Source organism: Sprattus sprattus, assembly GCF_963457725.1.
Source record: "Sprattus sprattus genome assembly, chromosome: 10".
Taxonomy (NCBI): domain Eukaryota; kingdom Metazoa; phylum Chordata; class Actinopteri; order Clupeiformes; family Clupeidae; genus Sprattus; species Sprattus sprattus.
The window spans coordinates 13,037,512-13,054,723 of NC_137908.1; the positions used below are offsets into that span (position 1 = coordinate 13,037,512).

General features: G+C 45.1%; 1 protein-coding gene across 2 annotated transcripts in view; it reads right to left on the reverse strand.

Moving 5' to 3' along the window:
- asic1b (acid-sensing (proton-gated) ion channel 1b) overlaps positions 1–17,212 on the reverse strand; it is a gene marked incomplete at both ends in the record, with an annotated part of 183,728 nt that overhangs the window by 29,638 nt on the left and 136,878 nt on the right. The window contains one exon of one of the 2 annotated variants that reach the window (XM_080846478.1): positions 7,190–7,795. The exons of the other annotated variant lie outside the window; for it this stretch is intronic. Coding sequence (XP_080702604.1) covers positions 7,190–7,795 — 606 coding nt within the window. Of the gene's footprint in view, positions 1–7,189; positions 7,796–17,212 lie in introns of those variants that run through there. 2 annotated transcript variants of the gene reach the window in all.

Below are 17,212 nucleotides of genomic sequence, written 5' to 3' on the forward strand. Positions count from 1 at the left end.
CGTGAGGATAAGAAGAGGTACTTCAGTTAAACCACAGACACACACACACCATCCTGTTTAAAATGGAGACAAAGCCATGACAAGCTAATGAAATGTCAACTCTCAGAGAAGTAATGGGAGAGAACTGATTCAGGAGCGGGTGGCCACCATCAGCCCCATTACCTGACTGTCTCCATTGACAACAGATTGAGCTGATGCCTGCATGATACACACTAAGCTGCAAGCTGCCATAGAGACAGAGAGCAACACTGAGACAGACAGAGAGCAACACTGAGACAGACAGAGTGCAACACTGAGCAATACTGAGACAGACAGAGAGCAACACTGAGACCGACAGAGTGCAACACTGAGACAGACAGAGTGCAACACTGAGACAGACAGAGAGCAACACTGAGACAGACAGAGTGCAACACTGAGACAGACAGAGTGCAACACTGAGCAACACTGAGACAGACAGAGAGCAACACTGAGACAGACAGAGAGCAACACTGAGACAGACAGAGTGCAACACTGAGCAACACTGAGACAGATTTAGAGCAACACTGAGACAGACAGCGAGCAACACTGAGACAAACAGAGAGCAACACTGAGACAGACAGAGAGCTGGATGAATATGCATGGCAAAAACAAGCAGAATGACACTGCTCTCAGCCTCCAGGGGATAATGGTGCTACGGGCTGTTCAATAAAGAGCTATTTGAAAGAGCAAATCAGTGATGAGGTAACACTCAGAAACTCTCTAGATAGAAGAGTCTTGAAGTGTCTTTGTACTGCAGCCTTTCAATGAGATGTGTGCTTGGTAAGTACTACATACATGGTATTCTTTGTGGTTGCTTCTCTTGCTTTGCAGGTTAATTATGGGTTTCTTTTTTCATTGTCTTGGGTATGAGGAAGGTGTATTATACATAAAATTGTATTGTTATTCTCAGTGAATAGAAGTGGGACGCAATCAAGCAGTGTGACAAATTATTATGTAACTGTGTGTGTGTGTGTGTGTGTGTGTGTGTGTGTGTGTGTGTGTGTGTGTGTGTGTGTGTGTGTGTGTGTGTGTGTGTGTGTGTGTGTGTGTGATGTGTAAGTGGGCAAGTTTGCGTGCAAGTATTAGTGTGTGTGTCTTGATGATGAGTGTGTGTGTGTGTGTGTGTACTCAGAACTCCACATGGTCTTGAATGGGTGTGCCGCAGGAGACACAAAGTGGTAGCAATGTGAGGTAGTGATGTAGAGACTCTGAAGTTTTGTCACAGTTGCTGTGGTAACCAGGAGATGCCTGAGTGTTTGAGTGTGACTGAAACTTGAGTGTGAGAGAGAATGATTGAGGCTGAATGCTGCCACTGGAAGGACATGGTCAGAATCCTCAAACAGCACGAGACCTATGGTGGGCCTGTGTTGTGTTGTGTTGTGTTGTGCCTGATTAACAATGTGTTCATCATGAACTTACATGTGCCTTAATCCTATTCGTACTTTCCAATCCTCACCCAACTGTCCTTCTTCTTATTGGTAAGATATTAGTTCCAATGTAATAAGAGCACAATAAAATGTGACACAATAAAAAAACAGCCTTTGTCTGCCGGATTAGCATAATAATCTAAGCATAACATACTTACACATTACAATCAATAGTAACATACTTGCATCACACTTGCATATGCATCCCTTATCAGTGACCATTTCCTTGCCTACCTCTATATTGTCATAAATGTTTCCACCATAGACATATGTCTATGGTTTCCACTCTCTCTCACCAGTTGTCTTCTACTTCCTGGTTGTTTTTCCAAATGAATGAATAAATTAGGCTTGAACTGGACCACTGTGAAAGAGCAGAGCTGTCAGAGATTATGGATGAGGCCCAGGTTGAGTGAAGAGACGACTGCCATCACCTGCTCTTTCCCCTTTAAGGGCTGGGAGACGCCTGACATCACCTGCTCTCATCATTGGTATTCCTTCCAAGCCACTGCAGAATACCTTCCAGTCCAATTTTCTACTGCTGTGCATTTCAAAAAAGTACTTAATCAGAGTGCGCGAACAAGCTTCATACACAGACACACAAACACACACACCCAAGCGCGCACACACACACACACACACACACACACACACACACACACACACACACACACACACACACACACACACACACACACACACACACACACACACACAAACTGTGATCACAGGGTTGAGTAATTCTACTAGCTCAGGTGACACCGTTTTATCTGATGGGTGAATCTGGGCCCAAGATTAATGAGAACACACACTACCACACACACACACACACACACACACACACACACACACACACACACACACACACACACACACACACACACACACACACACACACACACACACACACACACACACACACACACACACACACACACACAAAAATGTGAGCTTACACACAGGTTGTGCACATACATACCCACACACATATACACACACTTACATGAAAAGACACACAGATTGTAAACACACACACACACACACACACACACACACACACACAAACACACACACACACACACACACACACACACACACACACATATACAAACTTACATGAAAAGACACACAGGTTGCCCCCCCCCCCACATATACACACACACCTCAGGTTGATAAGGGCCAATTTGTGCCCTGTCTTGTCAGAGTGTCTAACAAGCCCATTGCCTCTCATCTCTGGTGTGAAGCTGACAGGCTCTCCAACTCAGATGAATAATTCACACACTTACACACCCAAATGGCATTGTAGTGTGTGGGTGTGTGTGGGTGTGTGTGTGTGTGTGTGTGTGTGTGTGTATGTGTGTGTGTGTGTGTGTGTGTGTGTGTGTATGTGTGTGTGTGTGTGTGTGTGTGTGTGTGTATGTGTGTGTGTGTGTGTGTGTGTGTGTGTGTATGTGTGTGTGTGTGTGTGTGTGTGTGTGTATGTGTGTGTGTGTGTGTGTGTGTGTGTGTGTATGTGTGTGTGTGTGTGTGTGTGTGTGTGTGTGTGTGTGTGTGTGTGTGTGTGTGTGTGTGTGTGTGTGTGTGTGCGCTTGGGTGTGTGTGTGTGTGTGTGTGTGTGCGCGTGGGTGTGTGTGTGTGTGGGTGCACGCGTGCCTGAGGCTGGGCTTAGCCCTGGAGCCATGAGTAAAGACACCGGCTGTTCGCTACCAGCCTGACACATACGGGGAGAGAGAGACACCCCTTTGAACCCCCTTCAGCTCCTCATGGAGAAGTAGGTCAAATCCCTGCCTCGAAAGTCAAGCTGCTCAATCTCCAGCTAACACAGAAGTCTGAAGGAGAGGGGGGAGAGAGAGGGAGTGTGTGTGTGTGTGTGTAAGATTGAGGGGGGGAGAGATAGGGAGAGAGTGTGTGTGTGTGTTAGAGAGAGGGGGGGAGAGAATGGGATAAAGATGAGAGAAAGATTGAGAGAGAGAAGTAGAGAGAATGAAGAAAGTGGGTGAGAGAGAGAGAAGGAAAAAAGAGAGTGAGAAAGAGGGGAGGTAAAGAGAGAGAGAAAACATGATTGAGAGTGAGAGAGGTCAGGAGAGAAAGCTTGACAAAAGAGTGAGAGAGAAGGAAATGAGAGAAAGAGAACATGTGAGTGAAAGAGTGAGAGATGAAACATATGCAGCACTCAGAGGATGCTGGCGGGGCAGTTGGAACAGCAGATGCGTGCTAAATCCACACACACGCAGGGAAAACATGTGTGTGTACATGAGAACTTCCTCTGGGAGATAACACAGGGCTGGAGGTGATTCACAGCTCCTTAGCAATAGAGATGCTTTAGTCTGCTGATGCTAGGGAGGACTGCTACTTTCAATGATGAAAGATACAGACACACACACACACAAACAGGCCCACACAAATGCACGCCATCACAAACACCCCCTCCACACACAAACACACACACACACACACACACACACACACAAACAGGCAAACACACATGCATGTCATCACAAACACCCCCCAGCCACACACACACACACAAACACACAAACAGGCACATGCACAAACACACACATGACCATAGGGCCAAACACACTCTCTCTGTCACACACAAGGTAATCACCCAAAACAACAGACACAGATAGAAAGAGGGAGCGAGAGAGAGAGATAGAAAGAGAGAGAGAAAGAGAGAGAGAGAGAGGAAGAGTGAGAGAGAGAGAAAGAGAGAGAGGAAGAGTGAAAGAGAGAGAGAGAGAGGAAGAGAGAGAGAGAGAGTGCAAGGGTCCTGTTTTATTGCTGAAGATAAGATTAAGATTATCAGACATCTGAAGATGTAGTGATTGACTAATAGCCTCAGTTTAGCCGAACACACACACACACACACACACACACACACACACACACACACACACACACACACACACACACACACACACACACAACCAACCACACTCACACACTCAATGAAAAACACTGCTGAACCACTACAAGTGCCCACACAGTCAAACACGAACACAAATGCACACACACATGCATGCACACACACACACACACAAACTATCCTCATCTCTGCTCTCTTTCTTTGTCAACTGGGTAAACAGAGTTCACTCCCCCTCTCCTCCTCTGGTTGGTCTAATGCCCATTGATTCTCAATATGGTCAGACTCTCCCCAATGGTCTCTGCATGAAGAAGGATATTCAGCTGCCTCCTGTTTTTCTATCCTCTGAGCTCTTGCTTTTTGCTCTCCCTTGCGCACTGTTTTGACTGATGTAGAAATCATGCAGTTTGAGGGTAAAAATGGCAAAATGGCCATTAAAAATGCATTTGAGGTTTGGGAGAACATGTCTCATACAAATACAACGAGGCAGCTGGTCGCTAAATGATTCAGAATGGGCGGCCCATGTGCACACCCGCAGTCATGCACAAACACACACATATATACACAAAACTCATGCACACGCACACATAAACACACACACAAACAAACAAACAAAACCTACATTCCTCTTTTCACCGTCATTCATCCAAGGAAAATTGACTACTTTCAGCGTTTATCACTACATTCCTAACTTGATGAAACCATTATGGAGCAAAGATCCATTAAGTGTTTCTTTTTATCCTGTGCTGGAAAAAAACACACACTCCCGATATAATTAGCACACTGTCCATAGAGCTGCATATTGCATATTGCGTGACCTCCTTTCCAACATGTGGCTCCTGGTGGGAACCATTACACATAATCAAAAGGAACTTTAGAGCCTCACGATTTCCTCCAGTCGTGTACGAAGATCCATTAACACTGTTTACTCTGTGGGCCTTCAGCCCAGGAACATAAGCCTTTGATACCCTGTGATGCCCAGCCCAGCACAATGTAATGCTTCCTGGGCTAGCAACTAAGTTCAAGCCTTAGGTTTGGCCAAACGGGGCTATTATATGTCCCTATTTTGAACTGGGACAAAAACACACACCCAATAAAATGAGCTCTTGGCCAACAGACCTGCAAAGTCTCTCCCCGCCATGCTTCAAGGGCATAGGCAGGCCTAATCAAAAGAGCTCTTGCAGCCTCACGTGTCCCAGAAGTGATTATCTATTTCTCTGCGACTGTGTGGTGGTTTTGGCCAAAAATATATTCCAAGAGTAAAGACCACAGCATGAGTGGACTGAAGTTTATAGTTCGTCCTCAAAACGGACACAAGAGGAGCAGTTCAAGTCATGCTTGGCTTTAAAGGTCAATGCCACTATTCACCAAAAGCCTTGATCTGTAAACTCTTTTTCTAGAACATTACCTGTCCAAACACACATTTAACAGACCAGTACCCCACTCCCTTTTTTGTAAAGAAAACATTTTCCAAAGCTAATTATGCTGAGCTATTGCCAAGGACGGGGCCATGTGGAAACTCAAAGCAGTCAGAAGAAAATGAAGGGCACAGGTGCCACCAGTGCCAGAGCCACGTGTACCCCCCCTCCCCCCTGACAAACACAGAGACACAGACAGATTCACACACTGTCCCAGACACAGACACACACACACACACACATACACACAGAGACAAACAGAATCACACACTGACACACACACACACACAGACACAGACACAAACACAGACACAGACACAGACACAGACACAGACACAGACACAGACACAGACACAGACACAGACACACATACAAACACACACACACACACACACACACACACACACACACACACACACACAAACACACACACACACACACACACATATCACAGGCACAATGTTGGAGAACCCAGTTCAATGAAAGGGCCTCAGCTAAAAACACAGCCTGTGGTTGCGCGTGTGCATGTGTGCTTAATGGAAGCACGTTCATCTCATCCACTGAGCTGCTGGAGTGTGGCTTTCGTTTATCTCATAATTGAGGTCTGGCGTGGAAATGCAAAGTGGGAGCTCAAATGAAAGTAAACCCTGCGATGAGCCCCACTGTCTGGGATTGCATTCTACTCATGGGGATGTGTGCAAATCAAAGGAGAGAGAGAGAGAGAGAGAGAGAGAGAGAGAGAGAGAGAGAGGGACACTTCCTAATTAAAATCTCCTTTTAAAGTAACACACACACATTCAAAATTGACTTTAATGGAGTCTTTGTAGCGCAATAAATAGACTCAGCAATAGGTCAGCACTGTCTGTATATGAATGTATATATAGGTATGTATCTCTCTCCGTCTGTGTGTGTTTGTGTGTGTGTGTGTGTGTGTGTGTGTGTGTGTGTGTGTGTGTGTGTGTATGTGTGTGCTTGTCTTGTTTCCCAAACTGGGAAAATGACTCTGAATAGCCTATGACAGCTGTGTTCTCTTTGGTAAGAATGTCTAGTATGGTCCCAGCCAGGCACGACTGAAATGCAGGCACACAGAGAGAGAGAGAGAGAGAGAGAGAGAGAGAGAGAGAGAGAGAGAGAGAGAGAGAGAGAGAGAGAGAGAGAGAGAGAGAGAGACAGAGGGGGAGACAGGCACACACCTGATAGCGACCAACACCCCCACACTAAGTGTGGACATGTGACAAGGCATAACTCACGGCAGGCAACATGAATGCATAATATAACAAAGTTAGCGACATTTTCACATGAAGTTCTGTTTGACGCTAAGCACAGTTATTAAACGACAATTACAACGAGTGCCGATCTCACCAAGCTATCTTTTCGTCTCAAACTACATTCCAATACCAACTTGTTGCGCTATGGCTCCTGATCGCTCACTAAACTCACTGCGGAGCTGTCCACACACTCACGGTGCTGAAATTGCGCGGCCCGCATATCTCGCCCTGGAAACGGCAGTAGAGCAGCATCTCCTCAAGCTGGTGCCCGAGCCGGTCCAGGAGCTGTCGCATGGAGGGCTGTGACTCCTGTGGCGGCGGCAGAAAGTGGTTGAAGTCAAGGATGCGGGAGAATGGAGACCACGGCGGCTCGTTGCTGATGGTGCCGACGTCGCCCTGGGAGGCGAGCATCTCCCTCGCTACCTGGGACACCTGCCAGTTCTTCCCTAGTAGCCCAAGCCATCTCCCAGCGCTGAAAATGTCCAGCTTCTTCATGCGCCGTGGCAACAGAAGGTTCTGGTTACAAATGGTCACAGCCGGAAAAACAAGCCGCTTCGCGTATACCATATGCGCCTTGGTATAGACAGGCGAGGAGAGCAAGTATCGCACCCGGTTGGACGACCAGGTGAAGAGAAGAGCCAGCGCCGTTAGAAAGGCAAGCAGCCAAGCCACTCTCCGCGGGTAGGAGCCGCTGAGAAAGACATGCCTTAGTCCGTGAAAGGTGGTATGTTTCAGGAAGAGCTTCCCGGCTTCTTTTAGAGATCCCGTTCGCCCTTTCGGTGCTATCCCACCCGAGCACATCTTGTCACAGAAATACGTGGAGAGAACTGCCGGAGCACACAGGTCTACCTCTGTCCGTCTTTCGCTGTCTTTTCCTCAGTGACTTCCTCCGAGCCTGACCTGAGCGCAATCCAATATGTGCATAGTGGAGCTCAGTCACAGAGCATGGCTCTGAATGGAGTCTTACAGAGTGTGTACAGAGCTCGCTCCTAGTTTTTTTCTACTGCATCACTCAGGTTCCCGAAAAGAGATTTCGACAAGGAGCAGTCAGCCAGAAGCGAATGTAATTCGTTTTACTCGCGTTAAATGCTCTCAGGTGCTGTGGTTTATTTTTGATTTATTTGGGTGTAAAGTGGAACAAGCGAGTCGCAGCGCGTTTGGCGTAAGATTAATGAGTTCGCCAGACTTACAGAAGCACCACCTGTGAAAACAGGCTTGAATATCTCAACACATTTAACCCGATACAAGCTGTGCGAATCTCTCGCTTTAGTCACGCTGAATCAAAACAAACACAAAATGTCTCCAGGGTCAATCTTTTGTTTTTTGAACAAAAAAAGGTCATTACTCTTTCGTCTGAGTTACCTTCAACCAAACGGCAACAATCACATAGAAAATGTTTACAAGAGACACTCTCAATGAGAGTGATATGACTGCAGAAACTAAACCGCGATCAGTCATTCATAGGCGTGTGCAACAGCTCACATTCCGTGCAGAGTGCAAGTTCGTTCAGCTTCTGTGGCGCTCTCACAGACATTGTTAGATTCAACCAGGGGCGGATCTAGCCCCATTTTGGGGGGGCTGGAGCCCCCCCAAAAGTTTCATTAGCCCCCCCAAACAAAAATGGTTTAATTTTTTTTATTCTGAGATCGTCAAACTCACACCTATCAACCGATTTTGTGAACGTAATAAGTTTCATTTTTAGAGTTAGAAATAAAATAGTCTCGAGTTGCACAGGACTCCTACCTGTTTGAGACTGTTGTGTGGCAAGCGCACAGCTGTTTGGTCGTGCGTGCGTGAGTGAATGAGACAGAGCGTGCAGACAGACCGTGACAAGACAACGTCAAATAAACAGACTGGGAGCGACTGTCCGACTCAAGCTGGAAAAAAGCTGTGAAAGTTGCCATAATCAGCTGCTCGATACAAAGGTATATATAGCGCATTAAGTTTAAAATGGTAAACTAAACGAAATGGTTAAATCATTGCGGATTTATTATAGATGTCGTGGCTCTTTTGATCATGACGGTTCATTGATCCTGTGGGTATGCTAGCCTACTCAGTAGCTCAGCCAGATATAACTAGCTAGTGAATTCCAGCCTACAACGTTAACCGTTGATGCCGCTCCATGTTAATAGTTTGAATTATACTGAGGATTGGAAGGAGAAAGCGCCGGAGAAAAGTACTCGGACTGCCTTTATCACAAGGTACGTTTCATCGTAAATACACACACCCAACAAGGCCCGCCCATTACAGCTGCCCCATCGTAAGTCTGAGCTACAACTGCAACTAATCTGTCTCTTTTCATTAAATGATTATGCTACGGTATAATAAGCACCTCTCAGCAGATGTCTTCAATATGTTGTTGTGCCATATTTTAAATCTAAATTTGTTAATTTCTCACCTAAAACCCACTAGAGGACACTATTTAAAAGAATATTTTAAAAAAAATCTTCTGGGGGAGCATGCCCCCAGACCCCCCTAGTTCTGATGGGTTACAGGAAAAATAATAGGATTTCTCTAGGGGCTTAGCCCCCCCAAAAGTCGGAACCTAGATTCGCCCCTGGATTCAACCGGTCTGACCCTGTTCAACAGATTAATTTTTCAATCTCCCTCTTTGATTGTGGTCGAAACACTTCCTCCGTTAACTCGAACATAACTGCCGCATCCTCCGGGACTGTGCTGAACCCGATGCGTTCCCTGCGAGAAGTGGCTTGTCGGTCTGCGGCTCGGTAATAGACTTCAGTTCACTGAGGCGATGCGCCATTGGTTATCTGATTGCACAGTGGTGCGCAAAAGTGCACTAAGCAACATTGTCTTGTCCTCCTTCGCATTGCAACTTTTTAACAGTGCTAGTTTTTTTTAACTTTAAAACTGCAGCACTCTCGTTTGCAAATTCTCCACAGAACTTTGACTAGACATTTCAGAGGACAGAAGATTTTTTTTTCATGAGAAACGTTGCAGTGTTAGTGCAATATGATGCTTTTGCTCATATGTGGGGTAAATGCAAAATGTATTTAAGCCACCCTCTCTCTCCCAGCCTTCTGTGGCGTAGGTGGGCTCTGGCGAGGTATTTAAAATGACAGGAAAAATGGAACAAGATGTGCTGTCATAATTAAGCCGTTTTGGTTGTGCTTGATTTACATTGGAATGCCAATTCAAAGAGCCAGCCAGAATCCATGCACATTACCAGTGCATCAACAAAGAATAAAAAGAGACATCAAACGTGGGTACTGCTGAGACACGTCTAACAACGCCCAGATCACAAAATAAATGTGTTTTCTTCAAATAAACTTGAAATCGGTAATGACTGCGACAAAGTTGTACATCAATTTGTTGCAACAGCTAAGACCTGGTAATCGGTAGGCTAGTTTTAAACTTGAGAAAGTCAGCGCTATCTCTCCACATTCCAAGATTAAACGGCGAACGATTTTTGTCAAACTATATAGTCTATTTTGTTTATAATGCAAGCGTTAAGATTATCTTTTGGGAACTACTGCAGCAGGTGACATGTAAAACTCCAGTAAATAGTAGAGAACGGCATTTAGACTCTTCATTTAACTTTACAATAACTTTAAAGGAGTTGGATGGTGGAATTCGTTTTACATTAACTAACAGTGCTTTCCTGCATCTTTACTATTTAAATGACAGATTTAACCAAAAGACTACCGAGAGGAAATGTGTCGTTTTAAACTGATTAGCGCATGGTAATCCGGCAGCAGGGTGCCTGTTTAAAATCATAAAAGACTGCGTGGATAATGTGTTCCCACATTCATGTGCGGCACTCTTTCCACTGTATCCTCACAATGTGTGCTTTGGATCTCCACAGAAAAACTCTAACCTCTGACGACAGAGCCGCGGAGAAAAACAAAGCGTTGTGCGTGTGCGTATGCGTATTCTGGAGAGCGTCCCCGCGCAGCCAGTGATGGGGCTGTGGAGACTCCATGAGAGCGGATCGTTATTCTGCTTACATTAATCGTAAACGCACAGAATCTGCACAGAATCCACGTATTTTTTTGTTGATGTTCTTTCTAATAATGATTAATGGTCCCCAATCGGAGTCATGCGCCTATCATACTCATCTCTCGCAGTCTCAAGCCTACGTGAATGTCAATAATCGATGCTAGAAACATGGATTCAGCATGTTAAGGTATGCTTAGGAAGATTTCTCTAAGGACAATTCGTAATAGATCTTTTAGGAAGCGCGCAGACAAGTAAACAACTTTAGTAAGCTATACCCTTCAAGTCTAATAAAACGTTAAGGGACCCCGTTATCGGGAAACCCAGCCCATAGTTTCATCTGCCATGCCGGATGTCATTAAACTATCAAACACTCTAATCGAAAATCAAGCTTGAATATGCGTTCCTAAATCGAGCCTTTTCGAGCCATTTAAAGTGTAGCATACACATAAAGAAAAACATGAGTACCGGTAATTAGGGAGAAAGGCACACTGATGAAAAGTCTATTGATTTCTTGAGAATATAAAATACTCTTGGTTGTCGTATCTCAGGAGCTGACGCGTTCTGATCATTGGAAAGCCCTCTGACGCGTAACTGCAATTTCATGTTCGATTTTTGCAATATCTCTCCATGCTTTCATGCTGACACCAACCGATCGATTGGGCCGTGTTCTCTTTTAATCCATGCGGAGCGTTTAATGTTAGTAACTGTAGGCGACGCCTCGTCTGCTCATTCTGGAATAAGAAGCAGTGTAACATCAGTACCGCATTTTGTTTTGCGTAAGAGTTGATTTCATGTCAGCGGAAACAACGTGCTGCAGTGTAGTGGCATGTGGAACCCTATGAAACTTCAGGCCACCACCTTCCCCCGCCCCTCTCTGCTGTCTAAATGAGTGCTCTCTGAGAGCGGGAGGTTGGCTCAGGCCCTTTATTAAGCTGTCATACACCTGCTCTTTATCTTCAGCTACACCAGCCTGATCCTGGGAGACACCAGGATTCTATGTTGCTAGCCAAGCCAGCCAATGCCTCCCTCTCTCACTCCCTATATCACTCCCTTTCTGTCTCTCTCTCTCATCCACAGACAAAAACTCACTCTCTCTTTCCCACACACAGTCTTCCTGTCTCTCTCTCTCTTACTCTCTCGCACACGAATCAGCCAACCAGCACCACTGCTTCCAACACCCTTGTCCAATCAAAGGAGTTTTGTGGGGCACAAGTGACAGGCGGGAAGGAGAGAGAGAAAATGAGAGAGAGAGAGCGTGAAGGAGAGAGAGGGGGCAAAGTGCCACCACAGCTGCAAACAGACAACAGGTCAGCTGTTGATTTATGGGTTCCATTTGGAGGATAATTGTGTACATGATCTGCAGTTAAGGATAAGAGGGACATGTTTCCCTCTCTATGGCCCTGCTTCTCAGCAGTGGTGGAAGTAACTCCTGTCTCACTATGCCTCTCTTCCTCTCTCTCTTCATCTCTCTGTCTCATCCCCTTCCTCTATCTCGCCATTTTTTCTCTAACTCTGACATTCTCCCAAATGCTCCATCTCCATTCAAACATGGGTTGGTTGAGCACAGTTGGTTCAGATGTATACCTGTCTGAATAGGACAATTTATATATATATATATATATATATATATATATATATATATATATATATATATATATACAAACAACATGTCTATCCAAAGTGACTTACAATAGCATCTTGCATTTGCCAGAAATTGTACCCAGGTAAGCGACTTGTTATCCAACACCACTAACCACTGTACCACTGATTACACCTGGTATTTTGCCACACAATATATGCATTTTGCAATGCTTCAAGTTGTCAGTTTTTTAGTTTAGTTTTTTACATTTAGTGATGGAGTAGTTAAATGGAAGAGAGCATATGCTATAGTTATGGCAGCATGAGTCACTTTTGGGTGATTATGAAGTGTTTTGGTGGTTGTAGTGCATTTTGCACCAAGGCAGGGCTGAAAGATTTGGAAAAATAATCAAATTGCGATCCCCCCCCCCCCCCCCCCCAACATTGCGATTGCAATTTAATATGCGATTTTTAAATTGTATCCAATTTTTTTTCCAACAAAACGTAATTAATGATTTAAATATGACCAACACATTATTAGATACATTTAGTGTAAAATATTCTTTCCCACATTTTACATTATTATTTAACTGCTCATTACAGAAACAAGAAGAACAAATCGTTTTTTTAAGACCACGTTTTCAATTGCGCATGGTTAGAAAATCGCGTTTCATCATATTGCGATTATATTTATAATATTTATATAATTAATCGTTCAGCCCTACACCAAATGTTAACTGATTTGCTGAGTTGTGTCTGTAAAGTCCACTGTGTGAAAAGTTTTCAAAAAAGTAGACATGGTATTGAGACACTGTAATGTGTGTGTGTGTGTAAGTTGCGTATTGTCAAGGGCATCACAGTGTGTTTTCTCTGTCTCTTGATCCAACTCTCGCTCATCATAGCGACTGCAGTGTGTTCACTCTTGGAGGCAAGTCTGCCTTTATCTCCCCTTCTATACTCTACTGCCTTCTCTCTCTCTTTCTCTCCCGGTCTCGCCCTCTCACACACACTCTCACACCCCGTTCTGTTGAGTCAGGATGCGTTGTTCGGGCACAGCTGGTACAGATGGCACTGTGCAAGATGCCCACAGCGTTACATGCTTCTGCCACCAATGTGTAGTACCAACCAATCGCCAGCTGTTACAGCTGGATGCTTTTCCACTCCGCAACCCTACAGGATCTCTGTCCCTCTCTCTTCCTCTTTCCCTCACCCCCGTCTCCCTCCCTCTCTCTTTCTGGGCTGGGCAGTGCTGGACCCCTGCATCTGTGTTATTTACACCAGCATGTGATAGGGGTTGTGGCCTGGTGGACATAAGGAGTGGCTAAAATGTCTTTCGGCTGCTGGCGACTCAGAGACCGCTATATGGGAGAGACTTAGTGTGGGCAGCTGGTGCTTGTTCTCTCCTCAGGGGTGTGGGGTCCTTGAGGTATGATCAGGAATTCTTTCTGCCGAGTCTGAAGGGGCTGGATCAGAGGAAACTGACTCCCTTTTCTGCTTCCCTATTTGGGAAGCCTGGGGAAGGGTGTAGGTGTGGAGGACAATGTCACAGCTAGGGGAATGGATGTTTGGGGGAGCTTTTTGTGTTCCTATGCTGAAGATGAGTGTCTTGTCATTAGGCAGCGTTTGGAGCTGCTGGACCAGGGCTAGGGGTCACTGTTCTGGGACACCTGAGAGATGAACACGGGTGGAGAGCAGCAGCGACTCTTCAAACACAGAGATTCGGTCCCTAAGGCTTGTTAAGGGGGTGTTGGAGGAGGTGCAGGTGGAAGTGCCTGGTGCCTTCATGGAAGCTCTGGAGGCTTAGTTAGCACAGAGTTGAAGGATGGACTTTTGTTTCCTTTAACTGGTAGTTTCTGCTGCCTTTGAGAAGAATCGGGAAGAACATAGGGATGGTATTGTGTAGTTCGAAACACTGCTGGTAAGGAGGAGTGGGGAATCAAACTAGCAACCTTTCAACCTCTGGATTACTAAATGACTCCTCTACCTTACGTCTGCTGTCTCTGTCTCTCATCACAAGATCTCTGCAATGGTGTTCTCAACGACGTTGATGACGCCAGATACTAAAAAAATATGAGTTATCAGGCAATGTTTACTCAAACAAATACATTCCAATACAATTAAAACGTCTTCACTTGCTCAGAAAACTAATACATTTAAAGTTGGGTCAACTAAATACCAGGTTTTAAGTACCGAATACATAATGTTAATGAGTTAGTAGAACTTTTTGGGTTTACAGTGTGGTAGTTTCTGCTGTCTTTGAGAAGAATCGGGAAGAACATAGGGATGGTATTGTGTAGTTCGATACACCAGAATGGAGGCCTTTTGCAGACTGTGATAAGAGGTCTCTCTGCATGGTGTGCAAGAAGGTCAAACACCAGTCTGTCCTGAGAAGGATGGGAGGGAAACACCAGAGAGAAGAGAGGCGGGGAGATTGAGGCTTCTCTGCCTTTTTAGCACCACACATTTCATCCTGGCAGATTTAGATGACTGGGGTGGGGTCGGTAACGTTGGCGGGACAGAAGATAGTTGTGATAAATAGACCTGGCCTGCTCTGCCTATCGCTCCATGGCACCGTTGAAGATGAATGGGCATCTGTGAGGGAAGATCCCTTTGGATGGCACACAGAGTGACAGAGAAATACAAAAGTGAAAGTGGTGTTTGGGTGTTTGTATGAGTGTGACTGTGTGTGTTTGTATGTGTGTGTGTGTGTGTGTGTGTGTGTGTGTGTGTGTGTATCTATCTGTGTGTCTGTGTCATTGTCATTGTGGGTGTTTTCAATGTGGATGTCTGTGCCCGGGTGTGTGAGCCTCAGCCGGTGTGTGCCTCTGTGTGTAAATATGTGTGTGTTTGTGTGTTTGTGAAAGAGGGAGAGAGAGAGCGATAGAGAGAGAGAGAAAGACAGAGAGATAGACAGTGTGAGTGTGTGTGTGTCTGTGTGTGTGTGTTTGTGTGTGTGCATGCGCGAGTGTGTTTGTGTGTGTGTGTGTGTGTGTGTTTGCACATGAGTGGTGGCTGACAGCAGCAATCTTGACCTGCCAAGGCAAACACAATGTGTTTCATAGTCTCTGCTGTTAGTGTCTGGGGGGCACACACACACACACATACACACACACACACACACACACACACACACACACACACACACACACACACGCACATATACACACACAAGAAGAGACACAAGAAACACATAGAAAGGACTGCATATCAGTCAACACCTCTCCCCACTCAAACCTCCACATCACGTCTTGCAATTTGTGAAGGTGAGGAGAGGGATGACGACATCAGAGAATAGGCCCCTGGACCCAGCATTCTGCTATTACAGTGGATAGATTACATAGACCAGCAGATAGCAGCAGACTAGCACAACCAATCGTTTCAGAAGGCATTGCTATATCGCTACGCTAGCAAATTCTGCCCTGGAAGTATGAAAATGGGCAGTGACACCATGCATTTAGTTTTAAAGCACTCACCTCTGACAACAAAAAGAACCACTGCTGCACCTGAGAGTACGTTTGTATGTGTGTGTTTAGTGTGTGTGTCTGTTTTTTTGAGTTAAGTGTGTGTGTGTTTGTTTGTCTGTGTTTAGCGTGTGTGTGTGTGTTTGTTTGAGTTAAGTGTGTGTGTGTGTGTGTGTGTGTGTGTGTGTGTGTGTGTGTGTGTGTGTGTGTGTGTGCGCTTTATCTACGGATCTGGATTAGAATGCTATTTCTAACATTATTTCTCTATCCAAACGGCTAAAGCGGGGCTGTCATTAACAAGGCAGACTGAGTCAAGTCTCCTGATGTGTTTGGTACTTCTTCCAAATGAATGTGTGACTAAGAAATCAAGAGCTCATAAAGAACACAGACTTTTAACGAGCTTAATCACTACTGACTCCTGATCCCTACGGAACATTAAGCAGAGCCTATTAAAAATACGATTTTCGTTCTCTCTCTTACTCACTCACTCAGACACACACAGGCACACACAAACTTTCTCTCTATCTCTCTCTCTCTCTCTCTCTCTCTCTGTTGTTCTGTCTCGCTTTCTTTTCACTTGCTCACTCTAACATACACACACACAAACACACACACACAAAACCAACCCAATATTAAATGTTAAAATGTAAAATGTTAAAAGATAAAAGTTCAAAATCTTTCAGTAAATCATGTACAAAGCCAATTGATCATAAGCTAGTGGGTAACCTTTCACTGTCAAAAAACCTGAGATATGGTGGAATGAGAAGGTATGGCTGAACAAATACACACACACACACACACAAACACACACACACACACACACACATACACACAAACACAAGGCTTGAGGCATGGTGTCACGTCAGGGAGAAGAAGCTGGATGTGATTGGTGTTTTACAGAAGCAGAAAACAGAAAACACACACACATACACACACACACACACACACACACACACACACACACACAGACACACACAGACACAGACACACTATTTTCCCTTTACTGGCATGGGTGTTGCTCCATGAGCGTCTGGTTGTGAGGCTGGGCAGAGCATTAAGAAGCGATTAGTGATCATTACTAAGTCAATTAGACATTGATAAGTAGATGCAGGCAGGCCATTTTACACTACTCATGACAGGCCCATATGTCTTATTCAAACCTAATTGGGCAAATATGAGCAGACCTTCACTTACTCGCCTATTACGTGTCACTTGGCCATTA